This window comes from Lissotriton vulgaris, chromosome 2_2 (genome assembly GCF_964263255.1).
Source record: "Lissotriton vulgaris chromosome 2_2, aLisVul1.2, whole genome shotgun sequence".
Lineage (NCBI taxonomy): Eukaryota > Metazoa > Chordata > Amphibia > Caudata > Salamandridae > Lissotriton > Lissotriton vulgaris.
This window is the reverse complement of record NC_141688.1, coordinates 96,534,913-96,558,313: the sequence shown is the minus strand read 5'-3', so window position 1 is coordinate 96,558,313 and position 23,401 is coordinate 96,534,913. Positions and strand designations below refer to the sequence as shown.

Here is a 23,401-nt window from a genome sequence, read left to right as displayed (position 1 = left end):
ACAAGAGCATCCAGGGGTCTCATGCCCCCTTCTGCCCAGGACCCGCCTGTGCTGGAGCCGCCAGCCTTGTAGCTGAGGGTGGGAGTGTGGTAATGCTGGGCACGGACGGTAGCTTCTCTTCTCCTTCTGCCGCTCAGATTGGGATCTTCTGGGGGAGGTGGGATGGGGGGTGAAAACAAAGCACGTCGTTGTGCTTAATGTAGGGAAAATAAAAAAAAGAACATGTATTGTGTAACAACTAAAGAAAGGGGCCAGTAGCCATGGGAGGTTCCAAATGACGACATGGCACTACTAAGGCGGGACTAACAAGCCTCATAACGAATCAGAAGACAGCATTTATGAGGGACAAAAAAATAAGCCAATTAAAAATAAAGGCGGGGAGAGGGCGGAGCTTCCCTCACCTACTGAACTACCCCAGATCTCCGCTAGAGCAGCGCTTGCTCGCTGACTCTCGGCTCCACCTAAAAAGCCTTCACTATTTTTACTAACTGTTATAAGCTGCTATTGATTTCTAAGTTAAATATAATGGAGCAGCACGGCATACTATGGACCCTGGTGCAGTAAGTAAAATACCAACACGGCCGCCTCCCCATCTGCTCGTTGTATGGAAAAATACCGGTATAATCAGCCGCAGCCCGTGCAGGTAAGAGCGATATATAATTAATTAATTATTTAATTATTTTCCCCTCGTCATCGTCCACTGAAATCCCTACCCACCTGGCCTCACCGCTCTTACCTGCATGGGCCGCGGCTAGTTTTAATTGGGGTTTATTGTGCCCCTATCTCTGCTGCACTTTTGCCAGCTAAACTCTTGAAATAAATATCCAAGTGATCTAACATGTAAGTGTTTAATACTGGTCTAATTCTCATTGCTATGTTTTAAGTCAGTTTAATTTCTTTTCTTTTTCACTTCAGTGTGGACATCAATTCTATGCAGATGATTTAATGTATTTTCTTTCTCAGGTGAAGATGGCATGGAACGCTTCCTCCATCGCAATCGTTGCAAGTTGCATTGCCCGCGAGGTTACTACCAGGATCTAGACCGATATGTCTGTGAACCATGCACACCCAACTGTGAACTGTGCACTGGTGCTGAGAATTGTGACATGTGCAAGGAGAACTATAAACTGCAAAATGGTGCCTGTTCTTTCAGTGAATGCTTAGAAGGTAACACACCTCCACAGTCTGTCTTTTCTATGACATTGTGATCATGATGTAACAAAATGCCCTCAGTCACTGTACCGCCTGGTGGCACCATTTCTAGTCCTGTTCATTTCTCTAGTATTTGTAAATCCTCACCTGTCTCTCAAACGCAGTCTTGGCTGTTCTACTCATCTCTTTGTTCACTCTTCGTGGAGATCAAGTTGGCAGTGCACTCTTTCATTTACCGTCCAACTCAATGTAAGATCTAATCAATTCAATTAACTTGCAGTGAACTTTGAGAACCAATTGTATACTTAATTGAATTTGAGTTAGAAAAAGGTCCAGTGTGTAGTGTGTAATCTGAGGTCACGTGCCACTGATGCTACCACTTCACACGTTCTCACTCATTCGCTACCTAGATGCTGGTCCTCACACCTTAATTATCATTTTTAGCAGATAATGCAGAAAAGAGAGAGACATCATGTTCCCAGGGACGGGAAAGTACTACAACAGACTCATGGAAATTCTCATTGATATCTTGAGTGCAGTTCTATAACCCATTGTTCATCCCGCACTACCACCATTAGAGCAGATATCCCACCTAAAACTAACTTCTATATACCTTATGTCTGGCTCCGGGTTTATCGGTGTTTAATTTTATTAAGAGTGGTTGGATCAGTTGCACTGAACTACTGACTAGGGTTGTGGTTTAAGACGTCATTGCATATCAGATTGCTTGCTAAGTTTTATTCTCCATTTGCGTTATGATTGTGAGAGATTATCTTACTTGTACTGATACCCACGGTTGTGCTTACGGGATTAAATTAATTCAAGCACTTTGTGTGTTGTTAAATGATAGGATCCATTTCATCAAATCCCTTATCTTTAGAGATAATAATAAGTTAATGCAAATCATGTCTTCCTCTATCACTTACGGATCTTAGATGTTATGACCTAAATCAGGATAAAATCACCTCTCTGGTCAGTTATGAATGATACCAAAATGTTTTCCATGTAGGCCACACTATAGCTGAAGCTCATTCAACCAAATACTCTCCAATAGTGTAGTGTGCTACCCAACCACTAATACATTTCCCTCAACAGGGGTATGAACCACTATAAATGAAAATACAATACAGTAAACCTAACAGAGTGAATACTACACCCAGTTTGTCTATCCACTGCAAGAGCTAACTGACTCCAGGAAGATGCATTATATGTAGAACAGAATACACATATATAGATCATCCCAAACACATTTAATGGATTTTTCTTAGTGTGTATAATCCTTTAACTCCCGAGAGACAGGATGTGTTTTAGTGGGCAGATGGTTGACATGGAACTAGAAGACCACACACGTCAAAAGCGTGTGATCCTGCAAATTTAACTTTTCTCTTTGGTTCCTCAGTTTTCTTAACTGCTAAATATTGGAACTGTAAGAAATGTAGTTATTAGTTGGGCAAGATTGCCCTACTCAAGTATCAAACACAATCCTTGTCAGGATGAACCACAAGTCACTATATAAACCTGTGCTTAACCCCCTGGTAGGTTTCCACAAAGCAGTCAAGCTTAACTTAGATGCAATGTGTAAAGTAATTATCTGGCACTCAAACAGTAATAAAGTTAAAACACAATATAGGAGAAATCCCAAACCAATTTAGGAAAATAGAGTGAACTTTAATAAATAAAATGACACCAAAATGACAACACTCCAATACGTAAAACCAAAGTTATGAATTTTTAATATTGAAGATGAAAATAGCACCAAAAAGCACAAGGTGCCATTTGCAGGTATCTGGTTGTGCTGGATCAGCAAAAGTTCTAAGTTAAGGGCAGCCACAATGGAGTGTGGGTATAAACCAAGGACCAAGCTCTTACCAGGAAAGAGTTTACCGCTTCTGAATCCAAGTACACATTAGGAACCCGAGCTGGAGCTTCGTGTTGGCTGCAAGGAAATCATTGTCCTCTCTAGAGCTTTGTGTTGGCAGGAGATGTGGGGGTCGCTGTTTGACATGAAGAGCAGGTTGCCATCAGATCTTCCTTGGTGGGAGATGTGGTGACTGTTGCTGATGCAAGCAGCCCACTCCCCAAACCTCTGCAATTTCACCTGTTGCTTGCTTTTGAGACAGGAGTATGCTCTTCTGACAGTGAAACCACCGCAACTTTCTGTTAGGGTGTCATCCAGCCAATCGGAGCTTTCCCATTGGAGCACGCTTTCTCGATTTACCTCAAACTTGTCAGGATGTCAGTATGACCACTACGAAACCATCACAAAACATCCGTGGCCAGGGATATCACTATATTGTTTGAATTTAATTTCACAAAAATTACTGAATGGATTTGCACCAAATAAAAAAAATCTGTAATAACATCGACCTTTCCGGCAAACCTAGTGGAATGCCATCCTGTAGTTAGGGCTGTAGGTTCGACAATGCGTTCCTACTGGAATTAACATTACAAACGTACCATTATTTCACGCTCCTATTTCTCGATCTCCACTGAACGGATCATCCCCAAACTTTTCATGATGCACAGAACCTACCTCGACACTTTTTTGGGGGGAACATTTCATGAAGATTAGTCAAACAACACCAAAGTTCTGGCAAGCCCAAAAATTATTTTCCTATGGAAACTAGGTCCTAAATATGGCAACCGCCAGTAGCTAAAATATATATTTATATATGACTGGAGGTCACCTCTGTATACTTATAGTTCAGTCGGAATTTCCATGGGAAGAATGTTTAAAGTTTCACTACTTTGGTGCCATGACATGAATGTACATGAAACTTTATCCAGAAATGTTTATTCACCTCAGATACTTCCAAGAAAGTTTTGAGGTGGTCTCTCAAGCGGGGACTGAGATCAAAGAAAAGAGGCCCAAAATGCTTCTTCTGCTTGCAATTTCAATTGCGAAATTAAGGACATTTTACGCAGTGGTACAACACTGAACAGAATTACTCCAAATTTGGTTGAATGGTAAATCTTTACCCAGAAGGTGTGCTTTCTTGGTGGGCCAGGGCCTTGGGGTATGGGAATCAAAAGCACACTTTTAAAAAAATGTATTATTGTGTCTTTTTGAGCAGTAGGTGCACACACAGGACCTTGCTGAAAATGAAATCATGGATAACGGCCGCTCATGCAATCTTGAGCAGAGAACCAAGAGAGTTTCCCTGCTGGTAAGTTCTGTTTAAAGGCCCGACTACCAGCGCACACAATTCAGCCGCTTCACACAATTCAGCCGCTTCACACAATTCAACCGCTTCACACAAAGGGTAGGAACAGAGGGGACAGGTCGGTTACCAGGACTGACTCTTTTAGAGCACACCAGATGTGAGGTTTTTTTCTATGAATGTTTTGTTGCAAATTAGCCAACCTTTAGTGGCAGGAAAGGCACAGATTTCATTTCTCGTCACAAATTTAGTGTTGAAGTGCATTTGAAGTAAAAATGTTCTTGTGCAAAGTGTTCTGGCTGATGCAGTTTTCCGAGGTTAAATATGTGATGGCTTTTATAAATGGTTGGGCATATAATTTTAATTATTTTGTTTCAAAAAGTTTCTGATGGCTCACTAGAACGTTACTGTATATTACAGAATCTGTGATTGTGACTATGTGGTTATATTTGAAGCCATTAAAGGAATAAACACTAATATGAAGAAGTATGTATCCTAATGCCTTTAAAACTCTGTGGACGATCTTCAACAAATTTCTCCAAAAGATGAGCTCAGACCGCATGAATTATTATTTATGTTGACAGCCTGCCTCCCTCATGATATTCGCTGCAGTAGTACATCAGACTACTTTTAAAGTGCTGGCCTTTTTTCTGATCGAAATAGCCATTTAAAGTGGATTCCCTGGGGAGGCAAGATGGCCGCCGAGACGCCGTAGTGGATGGTCGCACCCTGTAACCCTCCTGACTGGGAAGATGAGGTGTACTACGTGCTCATATGCTTAGATTGCAGACTTACAGATTTGCAGATTCACCGATCTACTACCAAGCTAAGTTGATTTAATCTAATCTGCTGCGGAAAATTTGCCTTTCTTACTGGGAGAAAAGAGCACTCGATACGGATAAAAAGCGATGCTGAGAGAACTCACTGGCTTGCTTTTTTTGATATGTTACTTTCCACAAGAGAAAAAGTGGGCTCTGCAGAAATATCTGCACAAACACTGTTCAGCTTTGATTTCCCGTTCGCCCCTACCTGGAAGTCGCTATTGGAAAGTTGCTTCAAAATCTATGGCTACAAAACCTGCACTTTACTCGAGGAAGAATCGTGACCGAGACGATTGGAGCCGTGACTCCGAGGTGGAGGAGGATATGGATAACCTCGGGGCCCCAGCGCTTAATTTAAGAGGGAAAGCACGATCTGAAGCGCAGCAAAGGCGAGAAGCGGCAAAGGAAAATAAATTAAAGAAAATACGTGAAAAAGAGGAAGGAGGGAAAAAAAAGAATGTGACTGTCCCAGCGTCAGCTATTGTAAGGAGAAGAGAGGAAGCAAAACTCACCGCTGGGGAGGTACTTGGAAAGGAAACTGCACTCCGCCAGATGACCATAGTTGAGACTTTTTTGCCCGCAGCAACACCAGTAACGACTGACCAAACAACTTTGCAGTCGAATCTGCCACCGGGAGTGAGAGTCCCCACGTTGGTGAGCCTGTGCAGGATGTTGCAGCCTGCTGTGGAGAGGGAACCGTTTGAACAGGCAGGAGCAGATGGGGATGGTACCTGCGCGCTCGAGGTACAGCCTCTAACTGAAGTTACAGAGGCAGCAGAAGGCGGAGACTTTTCTACTGCTGTGGAAGTGGGCGGACCCAAGCTCTTAAAGGAGAAAGCCACAATTCATTTGGCACCAGTGGTATCTGGAGTTAAAGGGCCAGGCGCAGAACAAAGCCTGGTGGAGGATACTGTTGTAGAAAAAAGTAATTCTGAGGCTGCAACTAACTTAATTGAAACAGAGCTAAGGGTTGATAAAGATATTAACTTGGATTCAATTAATAAGAGGGATGCAAGCACACACAAATTACCTGATGCACTTCCTGCCTCTTCCAGTGATGAGGTTTTTTTCACTGGTAATGACGAGGCGGATGATGAGGAAAGTATGAATGGAAGTCTGGGATCAACGACAGACACGGAGTCAGAGACGGAGAGTTCAGATGATGAAACAGTGAATACTGACACGGGAAGTAATGAGACTGTATCAGGGACTGACTCTGAAAACTCCTCAACTCCTATCAGTAGTGAGATAGAACCTATTGATAAAGAATATAAGGATTCAGTTCAAAAAACATTGCAAAAAGACGTCTCTTCTAGATCAAAGACAAATCCTGAGGGCAGTATCAGATCTGTGGAAAAAATTAAAACTAAGAGCAAAAAAAAGAAGTCAAGCAAACGAAAAGGGAAATCTAGACAACAGAGATTGTCAAAGGAACGCAGAGGCAATATGAAAACAGTAGTAAAAAAACTAAATTTGGATAAGATGGCAGAGAACTCTGGAATACCGGCAGATGAGTTTGTAAATGGTGAAACTCTGGACTCTGCGGACCGTGGAGCGGATGGTGGTATGTCTAATTTTGAAGTTTTATTTACAACATTAAAACAAATGCAGAGTGAGGCTCGCATTGAGAGCCAAAAAGCAAAGCGCAGGGCTAAACGGGCGAATAGGAAAATACAATCCTCCTTGCGTAAGGTCAGCAGGTTGTATGAGGAGATGGCTGAGAGAGTCTCTGAAGTAGAGACTAGAACCGGGAAATTAGAAGATGATATGGTCAAAGTGAAGGATGACAGAAAAGAACAAGATAAGACTACGGCCGACATGTTATGGAAACTCGAGGAATTTGAGAACAGACAAAGACGCAACAATGTTCGCCTGATTGGAATACAGGAAGGGAAAGAAGGAAGTGATTTTCGGGGGTATGTTGTTGACTTATTAAAGGGTGCCCTCCCAGAGTTGTCTACATGGGATCTTGACCATGAAATACAAAGGGCGCATCGTTTTCCTCTGATCCAGAAAGCAGCGCAGAGTAAGCCTCGCGCAATACTTCTATACGTGGGGAATTTTCTTTTGCGAGAAGAGATAATGAACAAAGCAAAGCCCCAAGCTAAATGCAAATACAACGGCGTAGAGTTCTTTGCACGTCCTGACTTTTGCCATACCACTGTGGAAAGAAGGTGGAGGATGAGGCAGCTCATTACCCCATTTCAAAACATAGGTTGTGAGGCTTACCTTCTGTATCCCGCTCATTTGAAGATTGGAGTAAATGGGAACTTTAACATTTTCTACTCTGAGATACTTGCACAAGAATATCTTAACTTTCTGCAAGACCAACGGAAAACAAGGCACAAGGAGAATGTTGAGAATAATGATCATGCAGTAGCTCTTAGGGATATTCCCCAAAAGAAACGAAGATAAATATAATATGGAAAATAGAGACTGTGTAAAGTAATTTTTGGGGACGAAAGCTACATATGAGGACTTATTTAAAATAATAGAGGAAACTGTTTGCTCAAGGTCTATGAAAAATTTATTTGATTTTTTACTCCTCTTTATCGGATGGTTTTCTTGAGTTGTAGCTTTTTCTGCTTCAATAAGTAAAGATTGGTATTAATATAAGAAGAATTGGGGTAGAAGTTGAGCACGAATAGGGGTGGTATTTGTTGGACATACACTGAGCACAGTAAGATGAAGGGAAAGTTAGGGGGGTTTACGGGTTTGACATCCAGGAGGCAAAAGTCGGCCAGACATAGGTCCGTTGGACCTATTTGCCTGTAGGGGGGGTGGGACTCTGAGGGTGGGCAGTCTGGGGTGGGGTTGGGGATGGGCAGGGAAATGGACAGGGCACAAAGGTACCAGACACTTAAGAGGATTTGACAAAAGTAATTTGTATCAACTGTATGATATGGGTAGTGACACTGAAGATGTGGAAGACAATATTGAAATTAACAGGGAAGTGTATTTATGCAGTGTGCTAGGCCTAGTATTGTATATCGTTTCTAGAACATTAAATAAAAGCAAGCAGGTAGGGTCTGAAGAGAACTGGCTGGGGAAAAAAAATAAAATGAAAAATGTCTATTAGATTAGTGACATGGAATGTATGCGGCCTAAATGATGTAACGAAAAGGCAGAAGATAGGAATACGGCTACGGCAAATGAACGTAGATTTTGTGTTTCTTCAGGAGACACATGTAATAAGTACCCATGAGATATATCTTAATCAGCTGGGGTTTCAATTAATAGTTGCTTCTAAACAAGGAGTTAAACAGAGAGGGGTAGCGATTCTATCGAGGGATAAAAATGTAGTAACAAGGAGAAAGTTAAGAGATAATTGGGGGAGATGGGCGATGGTTGAGGTACTATTAGGGGGGGTGTGGACAACATTAGTTGCAGCATATGGTTCTACACAGGACGATCCAGAAAATTCTGCAATTTTTGGATTCTGAGTTGGCAGACTGGGCCCCTCGAGTTATTATAGGTGGAGACTTAAATATTGACGGAGCGGAGGGTCTAGGATCAGGCTCAATAAGATCCTGGATGGATCCCCACCGAAACCAGGAAAACAGTCACCCATGCTCTGGTCACGAGCCGACTGGACTACGGAAACACCCTCTACGCAGGTACTACCGCTAAACTCCAGAAGAAACTCCAACAAATCCAAAACGCCTCAGCCAGGATCATATTAGACATCCCGCGCAACGAACACATCTCTGGTCACCTGAAAGACCTCCACTGGCTACCCGTCAATAAGAGAATCACTTTCCGACTGCTAACCCACGCACACAAATCACTCTACGACATCGGACCAGAATGCCTCAACTCACGACTGTCCTTCTACACCCCCTCCCGCCAACTACGTTCTTCCAGCCAAGCCCTCGCCACTGTACCCCGCATCAACAAGACCACCATGGGAGGCAGATCCTTCTCATACCTGGCTTCTAAAACTTGGAACTCACTCCCCACTTACCTCCGCCTTACCCAGAACCACCTAGCATTCAGAAAGCAACTTAAAACATGGATATTTGACAAGTAATCCTCCTCCCCTTCCTAAGCGCCTTGAGACCCTCTGGGTATGTAGTGCGCTATATAAATTCTCTGACTTGACTTGACTTGACTAAGACAGTATAAGGGGAGGAAAAAAAAGGTCTACAAGGCCCTTACTGATCTTTTAGAAAATAATACATTGCGAGATGTCTGGGGGTCAATCAGATCGAAACAACTCGGTTATACATATTATTCAGCACCGCATCAGATATGCGTTAGGCTGGATTACTTCCTGGTTTCCAATGATTTAATTAGTATAGTGGAAATTGATAGACTTCATCGGATACTTAGTGACCACAATCCTCTAATCCTAACGATAAAGCAGAGTGGGGGAACAACAATAAGAAGGGAGTGGACATTCGAAAGGGGATTGCTTTTAGATGATGACTAAATAAAACATATGTCTAAATGGATTACTGAATTCTTTGAATATAATAGAGGAACTGCTGCAGTTGGCATAGTATGGGATGCCTTTAAGGCAGGAGCACGCGGTGAAACGTGTAGTTATAGCGCCTTCAAGAGGAAAACAGAAAGACTGCGATATAAGGAGAAAGAGGGAAAAGTACTGGAGGCAGAAGAACAACTTAATTGAAGTTGAAAGCGGAGACTGCTGCTGCCGTAGTTCAAGGGCATTTCTGGACCCTTTAATCATCGCCTCTTTGCCTCAACAACTTGCGGAACCCGCTTCGCGGGTCCCGCTGCGCACCAGGGAGAACAGGGAGCAGGTTTGAAGAACGTGGGCTGGACCAGGGCTGCGAGCGCGCGGAGGAGGACTTCAAGGACCAGAAGCCTCTGCACACCGCGCCCGCCTACCAACACCTGGCCGCTCTCCCTGTCCACCACGCCCCGCCTGCTACTTAACGGTCCACCTACATAAGGGAAGGCCAGTACCCGCTAGCGGGAGCGTGCGGGAGCGTCCCGGGAGAAGCCCGGGACAAGGGCGGGACCGTCTGTGGCTGTCAGTGGACTGCAGTGGACGGGCGGGCCACCCCTCTGACAACTTTTCTAAAGGTGAGCATTTATTACGGATATTAAAATGGGCGACAGCGAGAACATTGATGTAGAAAACAAGATTGCTGAAACTTCTGTCTCCCTTATTACTTCCTTTGAGTCAATGATAGACTCTGCCTTTAACGAAATAGTGGAGACCGAGAGAAGGTTCTCTATGGGTTCTTTTTCTACTAATAACAAAACGACTCTCACAAGTAGCTCCAGCTGTACCAACGGAGATGCACACATAAACCCAGAAATAATTGTGGTTAAACCATCACATCCCTTTGTTGACGTGCCCACTATTCTGAATGATGAAAACACTGTCACCTATATAGCACAAGTTTCTGCCTCCTCAACATCAGTGGCAGCAACGCCAAAGCCAACACTGACAGCGACATCCCCGGTATCCCCTCAGATAGAGAGTGTTCCTACAATTGTAACTGCCTCGCAGGATGATGTCATTAATGTGGACATCATTGACTCTAGTAGCAACAAGCCGGGCAGGGAGAAACGCAAAAGAGGCACATCTAAGCAAAGTGCGAATAAAAGAAAACAGCCTGTATTCCACAAAAATCAACCAACACCACAAAGTTTGTGGAATAAAAATAAATCATCTGGGGTGCAAACCGTCTTGACCGAGGATAAAGAGGATAAAGACTCCGCAGACTTGGATAGTATTTCTGATGTATCCATTATTAACCCATGTGGGAACTCTAAAACTACATGGACCCAAACTACTATAATGGGTGATAATTATAATCTTTCCAGACAGAACGGAAATATGATAGAAACCATAGTTGATACTATTTTTAACCGGATTGAAAAACAAATGATCAGCCAGTTTAATAATGTTTTTAATAGACTTGATAGATTGGATAACCTGGTTAAAACTAGTGAAACAAAAAGGAAAGGGTCAATCATCTTGGACCAAGTCAGAGCAGATCACCTTTTGAAGGAATTGGAAACTGCAAACAATATATTGTCATCAAAAAAATAGGTTAACATCAGTACCGCGGGAGGGGCACTAAGCAATTCTGTTTCTGCTTCTCCTTTGACGGTACAATCATCAGTTAAACCCACCACCACCAAAAAGGGGCCAGCTATGAGTAAGGCTAATACATCCACGAAACCAACCCCTATACCTGCCCCTAGGAAAGTTGTTATTCCACCGACTTCAAACACTTCTGTTCCAAGCAACAATAATGGCCCAACCAATCTAAGCGCAGCTCCAAAATCTACTGCAGCTAACAACAACGTGGGTAATGGCCCCCAAGGGTCTACTAAATCTTTCAAACATCAAGGACCAGCATTACATCTGCCACCGGATGCCTGTCCTTTTGTTCTGGTTCTAGCAGGTGTCCCGCCATTGAGGGAGGATCAGGGGGAATCATGGGTACAATTGCGGAATAAGAGCATAGACTGGCTAACCAAACACAAAGGTGTTGGTTTTGACATCTCTAGAGAAATTATATCTGCGCGTAGGGTATCGTGGGTTGGCCCTTTACTCAAGGACAAGGAAGGTGACTGCGTAGTTCTCAACTTTAATAATCCTGGGACAGTAAGAAACCTCCTAAACAGAAATTGTAACTATTCAACCATCCCAACTGTTGCAACTATGTTACCCTTGAGTTATTTCTACAGACAACCGGCCACACAACCTCGCCCACCTCCTATGCAATTCACAGTGCCATTAATGCACCCACAAGCAGCACCATTTATGCATTTTCAACCACCATCTGTGCATTTTCGCCCACCACCTATGCAATTTCACCAACCTTATCTTCCATTACAAATGTACAATAGATATGCACCACTTTCGGATCTGGACATGCAAGACTGACCACCTTCGACTACCTCTGTCGACCCTTCTCCGGTATCCGAACTCCCGATTGTCCCAGAAAACTCGCCCCAAAGAACCCTGAGCAAACCACTTCAGACCCTTGCTCATTTGCCTCTGGACTCAGTACTGTCTATTGTTAGCTGGAATATAGCAGGTTTAAATTCTAAATTGAAAATTTCAGAGTGGTACAAATGGGTTGATAATAACTGTGATATATTGTTGCTACAAGAAACATGGAGTACAACGTCACCAACAATTGAGGGCTTCTGCTGTCACAATCTTAAGGCTTTGCCGTCTCCCATGGGTCGACCTAGCGGGGGACTATCTATTTGGTCCAAGATAAAACATGGGGTGCATACTAAGTTGATCCCAACACCAGGTATCTGTTGTTTTATGGCTATCAAGTACATTAATAGACTGAAATTATGTATTATCAATTTTTATAATAATGATTTTGTTAGCCGCCCAAATGGCAATTTCACATTATTGTTTAATTTTATAGATGAAATTATGGGGGGACAAAAGCATGGATCTTTCGATAGTATTTGCATCGGAGGGGATTTTAATGCACACTTGTATCGCCATAGCCCAATATGTAAGAATGGGGCAGAATTGAAAGATTTTATAGCTTCCCATGACTTAGTTAATGCTATGGAATTTGCAGGTACAAGTATAAATAATGTAACAACCCCCACTTTAATAGGTCAGGGCTGTGCTTCTACGATTGATTATATTTTCACATGCCCTGAGTTAAGTGAAATAATCTTAAAAGCTGAAGTCATCTGCTCCGCATATAGTGATCACTATCCGCTTAAAATTAACATACACAATCCCCAGACCTCAAGGGTTGCAGTGAAACCAGATGTAGGTCCCCTAAATCTAGCATTATCAACCAATAGATTGAGACTAGCATGGAAGGGAGCTGACAATAAAGGGATACTTTCCAGAGTAATCAAAAAATACCCCGAGACAGTTGAGACTTGCCTGTCGTATATAAGTCCTAGCAATGAGGTGGTTGGCGCTTTTGGGGATCTATGCAGGGCAATTAAAATTGAATCCTCTAAACCTGTCAGGCATAATATCTCCCAGGGACCCCGTTGGTTTGATACTTCTTGCTCTAAGGCCAACAGGGATTTGAGGGCTGCACTTAATACCAGCCCGAGGGACCCCCAACTCGTGAGAGCATTAAGATCACAATATAAAAGGGTCTTACGCATTAGATCTGAAGCCCTAGTAATCAACCACTGGGAATCACTTACGCGCACCGCCAAATTGAAGGACTCAATGGGTTTCTGGAAAGAAGTCAAGTCGTTAAGATCCTTTGGTTCTAACATCAACCAACTTAATAGTAATATAACTGGCGAGGCGTGGGTAGAGCATTTCTCCCAAATCTATGCCATATCAGCTACCCCTTCAGACACTGTCTCTCTATCCCTCAGTGATGAACCCTTGACCTTTTCATTACTTGAGGTCGAGGATGCTATCATTGACAGTGCTAGCAATAAAGCCCCAGGTCCTGATGGTCTTTCCATTGACCAAATAAAATCAGAAATCAACTTCTGGGCCCCTCTTTTATGCAACCTATATAATAACCTAAATGACAGCTCAATTCCCGAATCCTGGTCGAACAGTGTCATTGTGCCCATATTCAAGAAAGGCGATAGGTCGGATCCCGCCTGCTATCGCCCGATCTCACTGATCGACAACACGTTAAAAATTCTGGGAAGAGTAATCTTCAGACGGATAAGGGATTGGGCTGAAGATAACAATATTCTTCATTGTAGCCAATTGGGTTTTAGAAGTAAGGTGGGCACCACAGAACAATGCTTAAATCTAAACCTGATTATGGCTAAATATATTATTGTTAAAAAATCCCCTCTTTATTTAGGTTTTATGGACTTGAGTTCTGCGTTTGATTTTGTTAACCGTTCTAGGTTGTGGTCACTTTTGCTCGATTATGGTTTAGACGATTCATTGGTGTATTTCCTTTCTCACTTACATAGGGATTTAAAAGCACGAGTACGAATCAACAATGATGGTGATTTGTCTGATGATATCCCTATCAGCAGAGGAGTTAGACAGGGCTGCGTACTCGCCCCACTGCTTTTTATTTTATATATCAACAGGTTAAGCAACACTTTGAGTGAGATTATTAAGGATGTTCCCATAATAAACGGCTCCCCCATCACTACTCTACTTTATGCGGATGACGCTGTATTGATGGGGCGTACACCGAATGCACTACGTACTTTAATCTCTGGTTTTGTTACCTTCATGTCCGATCTTGGTTTAAATACAAATTTTAAAAAATCTTTTATAATGAATTGCGGACCAAAGAAGTATAACATTGCATCCATTAAATCGGGTAATAACATTTTAAAATGCACCAGCACTTTTCCTTATTTAGGGTTGTTATTTTCCAACTCAGGCTCATGGCAGCAACATGCTGCCTTTGCAAGCAACAAAATTGGCAAGTCAATTAACTCGATCCTATCCCTTCGCCAACCGAAATTAGCTGATGTTGTTACCCCTCTTCTTACCATCTACCGTACCCAATGTCGACCAACCGGGACTTACGGTGCAGAAGTATGGGGATATTGCAACAGCTCGGCCCTTCAGGTGGCGGAAAATAGATTCTGTAGGAGGGTGTTAGGGGGAGTCCCTTGTGCTCCCACTCTGATCTGTCATAATGAATTGAGGCTGCCATACATTGCTGATTTCATAAAGTCAAGGCCTGCCCTATTTTGGATTAAAATCTGGTTAAACCCAGCAGCAACATTGACTCGTAGTATTATATCTGATTGTTTGTCTAGTGACAGATCTCACCACATACCTTGGCTAAAAGCAGTCAAAACCAGTCTGCAACAGGTGGGATTAGGATCCTTATTTAGTTCCCCTGACCTAATTGTACCCGCCCACAAAAACAGTATTAAACGGGCACTTATGGAGGTATATACTGAGGAAAGGATGAGATCAGAATCTAGTAAACCAGTGGTCATGAAATATTCACGCATTTGTGATCTAGATGTTGATAACCCCAATAATTTTATTAGATATTTGACAATGCCGATAGGTAGATGGAATCGGAGTCTTTTATTCAGGTTCCGGGAGGGAAGCTTAGTTTATTTGCTTAGCTTCCCTATTGGCTACAATAAAAACTTAGAAGAACTGGATTGTCCCTGTTCTTTAGGTGGACGACAAAACCTATTGCATTATTTCTTCTTTTGTGGCCACTACAAATTGTATACCTGTCAATATTTAAGACCAATCTTACGCAAATATAATCTACGTGAATCTATTCCTGCTCTGCAATTTTTGCAAATGATGCATATGGATGATGTTATTTATTCTGTCAGCTGTTTCATAAAAGCCTGTGTGAAATCAAGGGCAACTATGGAACATGGATAATGGATAATAGCACTATGCTGGTTTATGTACTTGAGTACCAGCTATATTAATATTGAATGTTTGTAAGAGATACTTCTATAGTGGGTAACTGTGGACATTGATGGATTAATATTCCTTAGTATTACGCACCATGCATTTTGTACATTATATTATGCACTTTAAGTCATCTTACTGCTTAACCTAATTGGATCACTGTTTATAATTTTGTAAGAATCGTTTTTTTTTAATGTTTTTAATGTACTTTCATTCTGTATGTACTTTTATGGATGTATCAAATCCGAATAAAGATCATTTGAATATGAATTGAATTGAACAACTTAATAACTGTGTAATAAGGGGAGAGCCGACTGAACAATTCGTAATAGAATTACTGAAGGTGAAAAGTGAGGCAGAGGAAGAACTTGCTAATAGAGCCGCAAAGCAATATACAATCAGAAGGGAGAGTTGTTACGAGTTCAGTGAGAAAATAGGGCGAGTCCTTGCTATACGAACCAGACAGATAGCGGCGGCAGGGACGATTAAGGAAATAAAGGATGAAAAGGGACAACTACATTCAGATCCAGAAGAAATTCGGGAGGTCTTTAGGAAGTTTTACCAATCTTTATATGATGAGAAAGATCCCAGTAGTATCGATAGAATAAATGAATATCTCCAGAACATTGAGGTAAAAACTATATCCCCTGAAGATGCAGAGGAATTAGAGACCGTGTTGGACGAAACTGAGATTAAAGAAGCAATGACTGCTCTACCCTCGGGGAAGGCTGCTGGACCTGATCAGCTACCGATTGAGTTTTATAAAACTTTCTGGGGATGTTTAGGTAATAATTTAACTCAAATGTTTCAAGCTGCACAAAGTGGGGTATCCATTCCCAAATCCTGGAGCGGGGCAGATATAGTATTAATTTAAAAAAAAGAAAAGCCTCCGAATGAACCAGGGTCGTACCACCCAATAACATTGATGAATAATGACACCAAAATTTATTCGAAGGCACTGGCTGTAAGATTTGCAAGAATTATAAGTAACCTGGTTAGTGATAACCAACATGGGTTTATTCCTGGTAGAGGGACAACTCACCATATTAGAAAAGTCATAACTTTATTTGATGTGGCGGAAGTAGCAGGAGACCCGATGGCAGTTATGCTTTTGGATGCGGAAAAAGCATTTGATCGGGTCTCCTGGCAGTATTTGTGGCAGACCCTAGCTAGAGTTGGGATTAGAGGAGGCTATTTGAAAGCAATTCAGACTCTTAAGGATAAACGGGGGTATAACTGGTCAATTTAAAATCAAGAGAGGAACTCGCCAGGGATGTCCTTTCTCTCCCCTGCTATTTGCCATCTATATGGATCCCTTAATACGGAAGATAGAATCAGCACCAGAGATCACCCCAGTCAATACAGCTCTTGGGCCATGCAAGATATTAGCCTATGCTGACGACGTTGCGGTGATAACACCTTGCCCTACGGAAGCAACTACATTTGTAGAGGCCGAGGCCTTAAGATTTGGACAAGTCTCAGGGTACTCATTGAACGCGTCTAAAACCCAGATTATTAAAAACTCTTTTACACCTTGTGAAGATAGAAGAGTAGTGCCGGCAGGGAAATACCTCGGAATTAATACTATGTCTAATTTAGATAGTTTGGTGGATAATAATATTGCCCCAGTAATCGAAAAGGCAAGAAAAGATTTGGATCGTTATGAGAACTTACATTTATCATTAGTTGGGCGAGTTAATATTATTAAAATGCTGATCTTACCCAAACTGTTGTATCTTTTTAGGGCAATCCCTCTTCTAATTGAAAATAAGTGGTTTAAAATTTGCGAAAGTATGGTAAATCGTTTTATTTGGGCTAGAGGTAAAACCCGGAGGGCATTGAGGTATATGTCCCTTCCCAGGGAGAGAGGGGGGTGGTCACTGCCGGATCTAAAGGTATATTATTGGGCTGCAGCAATACAAGGAATGGTTGGATTAATTGGGGGGGCTGAGATGGATGGATGGGATAAGACAGGCTCGCTGGCTATATATGGTTTAGCTCTGGGTACAAATGCTGAAAATATTTTTTTAAGATTTACTGATGGAAGTTACTTTAAAAGAACACGTTTCAAGATAATTATGGCGGCCTACAGCATATGGAAAGGATTTTCCAAAAAAGTTGGAATAGGGAAATATAGTGTATATACTAGATTCAAAAATAATCCCTCATTACCTAGGGCTGTGTTCTCAGGAATGGTATATGAGGAATGGGAGAGTCGAGGTATAAGAATGATTGGTGATATGTGGGATGATAATGGCATCTTACAATTTATAGATTTGAAAAACAAGTATATGTTAAACACAAATCATTTCTTTAAATACCTTCAAATAAGGAGTTGTATATTAAATAAAAAAGGGGGAGCTCTAGGCTTTGGGAGGAGTATAATGATGGATCTCATACAAAAAGGTAATGACTGTACTATAAAAAGATTTTATTTAGAAATGACAAAGTTAAAAAAGGATGATCTTGACAAATGGATAATTAAATGGTCCTCAGATTTAGATATAGCTAGAGAAAGAGATATTTTCTCTGAATCACTTGAGATGGGATGTAAATTACTATGCTCAGCGTCTCTTCAGGCCCAGCACTACAAGAGCCTGTATCACCTGTATTATACGCCATGGAAAATTGCTCAATGGGGGGCTGTGTCGGGCATCTCGTGTTTTAGATGTGGCAGTATGGAGGCCAATTTGTTACATATTTTCTCTACTTGTCCACACTTAGATAAGATAAAACAAGATATCGGGAATTTTTTCCGGAATGCCTTAGACACAACAATAGAGTTGGACTCAGCAACTATTTTGTTGGGAATATCCCCCAACGGACAAATTAATTGTAAATATTTTCTGTTTGTAGCAATGTCGATTTTTAGACTGCTTGTGGCCTCAACTTGGTTAGATCCAAATCCTCCCACGTATCATCAATGGCTAGGAAAAACTTTGTCAATACAAAAATTGGAAACAGCTATTTACTCTAGGAAAGGGAGAAAGGGTAAAAAGCTGGGTATACAAATCTGGGGTCCTTTGATTCAATGGAAGGCTGGAACTGAATAAGGTATTTTGAGGAATGTATGTATTATGGAATGTTAACATATATTATTTGTATCCGTATATATTATGATAGGATCTGTATGTAGTATGTATATTGTAATATTTCACTTTCCCTTTTTCTTTTGAATATGTAGTTGAGTATATGGCTGCCTTATGAAACTTATTGTGCCTTGTCCATGTAATGGGGGAGGGGGGGGAGATAAAATGTGGGGAAAAAATTTATCAATAAAAATATTTAAAAAAAAAAATTAAAGTGGATTCCCAGGCCTTGTATACACTGTGTTGAATATTTGTGAAGGTGTGAATTTGGACACAGATGTGACCGAAGGCCTGAGAGCTTGAGGTTTCAAACTTTGGAAGCCGTCTAGGGGGCATTTCCTAGTGGCTTACAGTTCGACCTGTCAGCCTTAGGGTGGTCTTCCCCTAAACATTTTACCTTCCTCCTCCATTGTTGCTAATCTTGTTATTGCTCGCATTAGACCTCTATGCAATTCCCCTCTGCCGACCAGTGGAAAAGTGCATGTGCTCATTCTTCAAAACATTGTAACATTAGCTTATCCTCAATTGGCATATGTTTTTTACTTATAAGTTCCTAGTAAAGCGGTACTATATGTTCAGGGCCTGTAAATTAAATGGAACTAGTGGGACCGCAGCACCTATTGGGCTACTCACTTAAGTAGACCTGCCTAAACATGTCTCAGGCCTGCCATTGCAGCCAGTGAGTACAGTTTTAGACTGTGCCAAGAAGAAGGGCTGCTGTGTTGCTGAAAGGAGTGCCACTCTGCTGGATTCTACCCTTCAGAACTACTGCCCTGCTGGATTGCTGCCTCGCTGTGCTGACCTGTTGCCCTCTTGTCTGTGTGAGTTGGACTGGGCCTGCATTTCTTGAACCCAGGAACCCAAAGTGACTCCACAGGTTAGTTGTCTGGCTTCCTGACTAGAGCCTCAAGAACACAAGGTTACAAGAACCTTAAACCTACCACCTGGATTCTGCCACCTGTGAGTCCTACCTTGCCAAGTGGTACCACCCCAGTCCTGGACCCTTGGAAGCAGGAGCTGAATGTGCTCTGCCAATTAATCTCTGGACCTAGCAGAACTGACACACCTCCTCTTCTTCGCAGCACAACTCAAGCAGAACTGACACATTGCCTCTGCTGCTTGGTTTCTCTCAGTGCAAGGACTCCGCTTCAATCTCATAGATCACTTCGGAACCACTGCCTGTGCAAAGTTTTCCTGATGCAGGCCCTTGCATCACAAATCTGTTCTCAACGGCAGCCTTGATGACGACCCATTGCAAGCCACTTTCGACTGGATCCTCAGCGACAACACCAAACCTCGTATAACAACTTCACAGCACCATGGAACCGACGCATCGCCTTGACTGCGCAACAGATCCTCCACACGGGATCTCGCAATGCTCTGCAACCAAGATTTAAGATACTCTTGTTCAGCCGGCCTAATTATGAGGCATATGTATCAAGCAATTTTCCCGTTCACAAACAGCCAATTTTTCCCAAACGTACCGATTCTCAGAATCGGCCCATTTGCGAACGGGAAAAGGCCTTTTGGGATATATCATCCCAAAAGGGCATTATAAAATAGAGAATAGCAAAATTTGTAAATCCCTATTTTGTGATTGCATTTAAGGATTCACAAATTGTGATTACTTAAATGCGATGCAGGAAGCACCCAAATTGTGTGATTTTGGAATAAGAAATTGCAAATTACCAACTTCAAGTTGGTGGTAATTTTGCGATTTATTTGAAAAATTCACTTTTTTGCATTTTTCAAAGTGCCATGTGGCACACATACATGCCCTTATGGCATGTATGTGTGCCACATGTGCACGCATACATATTTCAGGGGTGCAACAGGGTGTCCTTTTGAAACCCTTGAAATTGCATGCGCAATTTGCGAGTACCTATTGGGTACTCGCAAATTGCACATGCAATTCCGATTTATTACTATGGGCCTCTTGGCCCATAGAAATGAATGGGAAGCCATTCCTTAATTGCGAGTCGCAATTAAGGAATGCCAAGGAATTGCTAATTATTTGTTAATTTTAGTTACATCTCATTTTGCAATTCTCAAATAGCAATTGTCTAAAAATCGCTATTTGAGAATCGCAAAATCCTTCTGTGATACATATGCCCCTGTGTCCCTGTAGACCATCGTGGTTTGTCCAAACTTGTGACTTTGCCCCAATCTGGTGCCACCAGATATCCCCAGTTGGCGCTTTGTGATTTTTGGTGCTGTTTTCACTGAAATCTTTGAAATTGATTTTTTGTTCTTTTGGTCTTGTTTTATTTATTAGACATTACTCTATTGTTCTAAACTGGTGTGATATATTTTCATGGTGGGTTTTCTATGTGTTGCTGTTTGATGTGTTGCCTAAATACTTTACACATTGCCTCTGAGTTAAGCCTCACTGCTCGATGCCAAGCTACCCGAGTGTTGAGCACAGGTTCTCATATTGACTTTATCCAGACTAGGATTGAATTTCTTGCTTGAGTAGGGTTTCACCCTCCTCAGCCAGTAACCCAGTTTCTCACACTAACTGTTGGACTTGGTCCTTTTTGCAGGGTCATCCCAGAACTTTATGCCTTCCTTCTGTATTTTTTCTGACCGGTTTTATGACTCTGAGTACATTACCACTGCTGATCAGTGCTAAAGTGCATATGCTCTCTTTTTTAATTTGAGTTATGGATTTGGGATTCCATGATTGGCTATTTGATTTACTTGTCAGTCCCAAGTACAGTGCACCATGTGTGCCTAGGGCCTGTAAAACAAATGCTGCTGTGGGCTTGCAGAATTGATTGTGCCACCCACAGAAGCAGCTTGTAAAATGTGGCTTAGGCCTGCCGTTGCAGAGCCTGTGAGCAGTCTGGGACTGCCATGTTGGCTTGGCAAGTGCACACGCTTGCACTGGCAAGTGTGTGCACTTGCCTAGTCAACATGATAGTCCCTAAACCCTCCCTTTTCTGCATGTTAGTCACCTCTAAGGTAGGCCCAAGGTACTCATGTGGGCAGGGTGTATTGTATGTGAAAGGTAGGACATGCCCTGATGTGTGTGCATGCCATGAATGTGAAATACTACCAATTTCGTTTTTTACTATTGCAAGACTATATGCTCCCATAGGCCAGAATGGGCAATTTGCTTATAACATCTTATAAACATAACTGACCCAGAGAAAAAGTTGGGAAAATAAAGTTTAGTATTGCTGAACTCAGAATGTTAAAGTGCATCTATTAGTGTGGGTGATTTTAACATTCTGTGTTTGACAATACCACTTTTAGAAAGTAGGTATTTTCCTGCCTAACTATCCAGTGTGCCTCTGCTAGGTTTGTGTATTGTGTGTCTGGCTTGTGAGTGACAGGAGCTGGGAGAGTGCTGCAGCTCCAGCAGTCTGTTGAGTCTGGGCTGGACTGAACGGGACCTGGGTTGAATTTAGAGTAGGGGGAGGAGATTTCCTTTCAACGGCCTGGGCCAGGTCTGCTTTCAACAATGCTGTCTCCACCTCCTGCCAGGAAGCTGCACCTGAGAGGACAAAACTGGTTTTGGCTGGGTACAGACACGCCTTCAGAGACAAAGGATTTGTGTGTATAAAAAGGGAGACCCAGACCCCAAAACATTAGATGACTTCTGAGAAATCAAGAAGAACCTTTGCCAAGGAGAAGAACCGGAGAAGCTGAAGGAAGATTAATACCCCTGGGCTGTTTGGAGTTGGCCTGCAGTTCTTACTTGTTGGCAAGGAAAGGAGAAAAGGACTTTGCTGTTTGCTTTGTCATCTTGAGGAATATCTAAACACAGGCTTGAAACTGAGCTTGCCTCCTGTCTGTCAGGGACACAAAGGCTTCACCGCCAACTCTCCTGAACTTCCTTGCTGGGAATTCCCATCTGCAAATAGGTACCTGCTGCTGTTTAGGGCCTCTAGAGACGGTTTGTTGTTGGGAGCTGGAAGACCGATGCAACAAGGAAGCGTGTCACATCTGCACTGATTCTCAACGCATTGCTAAGTCACGGAGAAGATGCGCGCTGCATCCACACCTGGTCTCGACGCATCGTCAAGCCACAGAGAAGAAGCGGACACATCCACACCGGGTGCCGATGCATCACTGAGAAAACCGCCCCAGCACCTGCCGTGTGGCTGCAACAGTTAAAGCATCGACTGGATCGTTGCATCGTGCCGCCATTTTTCGCTTCGCACCAGATTGTCGCCACCCATCGAAGAGCCATCTTGTCGCATCCTCACCGAAACACAGTGGGAAACAGACACATCCCCTCCTCTCCGGTAAGAAACAGAGACATTGCCCCACTGCCCTACAGTAAGCCACAGGTGCCCAGCCTCCCCCGAAGCAAGGAACTGACGCATCGACTTCCCTACGACCCTTTTGTTTGTTTTGCGTGACGCATCTAAGGTACTTTGTTGGAAAAGTGTCGCATTTACAACTTGCATTGAACTTAACTATTTCTACCATTTAAGAACCATATTGTTGATAATGTATTGTGGATTTTTGCAGTTTGGTCTTGTTTAGATAAAGATTACTTATTTTTCTAAACTGGTGTGGTGTCCATTTGTAGTGTTTTCACTGTATTACTGTATGTGTTCACAAATGCTTTACACACTGCCTCTGATATAAGCCTGGCTGCTCGTGCCAAGCTACCAAGGGGGTAAGCAGGGGTTATTTTAGGAGTGTATCCCCCTTTCTCTGACTAGAAGCAAAGGTCTCTATTTGGACAAAGGTGCAAACCATTGCCAACTAGAGACCTCCATTTCTAAAGTTGGTGGTCAGCGGTGAGGATTTGGACTTGCATTTGTCATTTAAATAGAGGGATTGGTGTACACTACTTGGAGGGCAGACCATTACACAACCACATACAGTTTTTTCTGTTTGCTGGTG

General features: G+C 42.4%; 1 protein-coding gene across 2 annotated transcripts in view; it reads left to right on the top strand.

Annotated features, from left to right (window-relative positions):
* LOC147729081 (cysteine repeat modular protein 2-like) overlaps positions 1-23,401 on the top strand; it is a 721,334-nt gene that overhangs the window by 42,245 nt on the left and 655,688 nt on the right. Inside the window, exon 2 of one of the 2 annotated variants that reach the window (XM_086959363.1) lies at positions 964-1,167. The exons of the other annotated variant lie outside the window; for it this stretch is intronic. Coding sequence (XP_086815489.1) covers positions 964-1,167 — 204 coding nt within the window. The remainder of the gene's footprint in view (positions 1-963; positions 1,168-23,401) is intronic. 2 annotated transcript variants of the gene reach the window in all.